Source organism: Aristolochia californica, unplaced genomic scaffold (assembly GCF_029961685.1).
Source record: "Aristolochia californica isolate CCGP_79_NKW_82.1479 unplaced genomic scaffold, dmAriCali1.0.hap1 SCAF_15, whole genome shotgun sequence".
NCBI lineage: Eukaryota > Viridiplantae > Streptophyta > Magnoliopsida > Piperales > Aristolochiaceae > Aristolochia > Aristolochia californica.
In genome coordinates, this window is record NW_027181826.1 from 197067 (window position 1) to 201287 (window position 4221).

Sequence of the window (4221 nt, forward strand, 5' to 3'; positions counted from 1 at the left end):
CTTTAAAGATTGTGTTAGATTTGCTTAGTACATATGTAATAGCATTGGATTGGTCCTCTTCGACTGAAGTCATCTCCATACAAATGGGTCTCATTCACCTTTGATTTTTTAGTAGAAGGAACCAGCCCATTGCTAGTACATAGCAGTTATTTTTATAAAGATTTCTAAATGGAAAGCAGTTTGGGTGTCTTTAACATCGACTGTGTGTTGACAATATACAGGAAAAAAAAGAAGTTTTCTCAGTTTGTTGATCATTCTATCCAATGGCTGGTCCTGTGAGTACCAGTTTCCGTCTAGCCTTGTTGGTATGCTTTGCGATTAGCTTCGTCTCTGGTAATGCCAATGAGATCTCAGTAGAAGAGTTTCTTGAGATGAAGAATTATCTCAAGTTTATAAACAGACCAGGAGAGAAGACTATTGAGGTGAATATATTCTCTTATTCTGAACTATTACTATTACAGGGCTAAAATATTTGTAATACTAATTAAAGCGGTTGTTTTGATTCTTTTGAAACAGACTGAAGAAGGGGATATCTTTGATTGCGTCGATATAAACAAACAACCAGCCTTTGATCATCCAGCACTCCGAAACCAAACAGTTCATGTGAGGATTTCCATTCATAGTCATCTTTCTTTCAGTTTCATTGTCTTCTGTGATACTACTACACTAATTTTGAATTGATTAAACAGATGGAACCTGCTTCCATCCCAGAATGGGTAAATGCCGAACCTTCAGAGTACATCACGATGAAGACTGGGCCTGCGGATAGAGGCTGCCCAATGGGTACAGTTCCCATTAAGAGAGTTCAAATGGAAGATCTCTTAAAAGCTGGTTCTGTATCGAATCTCATGAACAAGTATGGACGAAGTGGTTACAGTCCCGATCGACTGAAAGTTACTCAACATAAGGTATACAACATGAATAAATGAGATCTGATGCTCATACAATTCTCCATACAAATTAACGATACATTTCACTTTTATTTTTCAGTATGCTGTGGAAAGTATGTCAGGACTCGCAGGAGGTGTATACAAAGGAACACAAGTTACAATCAATTTGTGGAAACCCCAAGTAAAATCCACTGAAATATTCAGTCTTGCCCAGTTGTGGGTTACAAATGGCCCGTCTAACACTATCAACACTATCGAGGCTGGATGGAATGTAATTCACGGTTAATATGAATCCATGTTACTTCAAACCAAATACGAAAAAACCAGTGAATTGTGTTTTTCTGTTTGCTTTGTACTTTTTTCAGGTGTATCCAGGATTATATGGAGGTGATAGTTCAACTCACCTGTTTATTTATTGGACGGTGAGTTCTGATTACATCCCTGGATTACTTTAGAAGATACTTCTTGACAATTGATACGAATTGGTTCAAACATTATTTTGCAATTGTCAGGCGGATGGTTATCATGGAACCGGATGTTACAATTTACAGTGCCCTGGTTTTGTACAAGTTAGCTCCACAATAACACCTGGAATGAGTTTGAGAACAATTTCAACTTATGGTGGCAACCAAGTGGACATGACACTTCTAGCATTCTGGGTACCAATCGTTCTACTTTCTGGTTAAAAATAATATTTTAGCATAGTAATGGAACATTCTTCACAAAAGCTAATTAACCTCTTGATATTCCTATTTACAGGATGAAGGCACCACAAGTTGGTGGTTAGGATACTATGGAACTAATGGCGGTAATGTCAACTGGGTTGGTTATTGGCCTGGTAGACTCTTCAAGACTTTAGTTAAAACTGCAAACAGAATTGACTGGGGAGGTGAGGTTGTTGGTGACTCCACTAGGACCTTCCCACAAATGGGTAGCGGCCATTTCCCATCTGAAGGGTATAGAAAGGCTGCTTACATGAAGAAGATCATGTATGTCGATCCAAATCTCGTGCTAAGGGATATTCCTACTAATGTTAGGAAAAGTGAAACTTGCCCCTCGGGCTATAAGCTTCAAGACATGGGGACAGGGTCATCTGACTTTCGTAGATATTTCTTCTATGGGGGACCTGGTGGTCGCTGTACAACTACATCTGAGGAGGGAAGGACCACCACCTGCATGGAGGAAGAAAATGAATGACGCAATGTCATAAGCCTACTGTGTGTTGTGTCTTCTTGAGCACGACTGTGTGAATGTGACGATGAATAATGCCGCACTTACTATCTAGTGATTAGACCTGCCAGTGTGGTTGCACTTGTAATTTACCTTCTCTTTGTGTGTGTAGGTTTGGTTGTATTCAAATAAATCAAGTTTGACTTGCCTTGATAATTGTGTTCAGCATATATTTACTGAAACTGATTGTGGGTTTGTGCCATGGGAAATCATAAGAAATGGGTTTTTAGCATTTGTACTAGTTGTAGGGGATTGGAAATTTTATGAAATTTTGGCTGACAAAATGCTAAAAGATATTTAAAAAATAAATTTTCTATCTCCTATAGGTATTTTCTTTTTTGTTATAGGTATCAGCCATTTTAACTTTTTATGATAAGGAAAGTCACAGTAAGTTCACATTTCATGTCATCTATCTTTACAAATATTTCCTTTCAGAAGTGCCATAGAATTACAAACATGAACAGATCACTCTAGACACCAAAATCTGAGTCTAGCACTGGCCTCCATGTTCCCCGAAATGAACAGAGATTTTTATCCAAATATCGGATTTAAAATTTTTAATTACCTAAATATCAACTTTTCAGACTTATTTCCCGAACTATCAGACTTCAACCTTTAAAATCTATGCGGGGTCGGTCAATTGCCCACATCAGTAAAGCTTGTCCATGTGGTGCAGGGATGGAGGAAAGATGGAAGAGAATCGGGAAGGAGGAATTTAGGATGTAATGGACAGGTCGATCCCTTTCTCCTCCTATATTCCATCTCTCATTTGTTTTTTTCTGACTGATGTAGTTTGTTCCTCCTAGTACCTAGAGTCTTATATTACACTTCTTTTGGATTGCCTAATTGTTTCTTTTTCTTGCTAAGTCAAAGGATGTGTTGGCCCAGGTGGCTTCTCAAGAGAGGGGTGAATTGAGCTCTAATAGTTGGAAAATTACAAAAAAGATTATGCCTTTCTTTGGCCATGTGTATCTCAATACACGATTTTACACAATGCCAATCTCCTTATTGATTTTCAGGACTCCTTGGATTATATCATGGAGAAAGAATAAGAACACACGTTGGGGAGAAAATAGGAGGAAGAATGAGATTTTGGACTTCAAGAGTATAATATTATAATTTTACCCTTCACCCTAGTAAGAGTGAAGAAGAGACATAAAACATAAACTAATTACATCAATGACCCTCCAACATATATATATATCTTCCGACACTTCCCCTCAAGCTAGGAGGTAGTGCCAATGCTCCTAGCTTGAAATAAATAACATAAATGTACTAATGATCTCCTTCATCATGGTGTCCCAAGGATAAGTATGACACCAGACACAGACTCTCAAAGTGTAGAAATGGGTGATAAAACATAAGTCAAAACCAACCTCAAATGATTTTAAACAAATATAATGATAATAATCACTAAAGTGGGTAATCCCTATCATTCACAAGAAGGAGGTAAAAAACCCAAGGGTACTAATAAAAAGTCTCAAAGGACTTAAAAAACACCCATATATATAGAAGGGACCAACCAAAGGAACGCTCCAAAAGGGTTGGCCAAAAGGTAAGTGACAGTCAAATAAAGAATGGTAGAAGAAGGGCAAATAATAAGAGGGTAATGGGGAATCAAATGAAGATAAGATATTGGGGCCCTCATGTGCTTTATTTTTCTAAGAAATTCAAATTCTTTGTTAGATGAATCAATGCCAACAACAGTCAACAAATAATGAACCATGTTGGAAGATGGGCCCAAGCCCACACGACCAAGGAAGACCCACACGTCCGAGTGTGTGGAAGATGGGCTCAAGCCCATAGACCAAGGAGAATGTCCATAGGCCCACACAATGATGACATGATGGTAAATAAAGAGTCATCTCATAAATATGATATTTTTATAATTATTTTAATATTTTGGGGTATTATTATAATATTATAATTCATCTATAAATTAGGCCTCTGGAGGAGGGTTAGACATAAGTCCATAACCTTTTTCTTCCTCCTATTATCTTCCCAATATGCCGTTTATTCTTTTCTCCATGAGCTAAATTCATGGAGTCCTGAGAATCAACATGGTAATAGAGAATAGGCCTATCTCAAACTCTCATCTTTG

General features: G+C 37.7%; 1 protein-coding gene across 1 annotated transcript; it reads left to right on the plus strand.

Moving 5' to 3' along the window:
• Positions 1-263: 263 nt before the first annotated feature.
• Positions 264-2087, plus strand: LOC137952069 (protein neprosin-like). Its single transcript, XM_068799138.1, has 7 exons — positions 264-422; positions 517-603; positions 690-908; positions 991-1161; positions 1256-1312; positions 1403-1549; positions 1650-2087. The coding sequence occupies exons 1-7, from the start codon at positions 264-266 to the stop codon at positions 2085-2087; spliced, it is 1278 nt and encodes a 425-aa protein (XP_068655239.1).
• The last annotated feature ends 2134 nt before the right edge of the window (positions 2088-4221 follow it).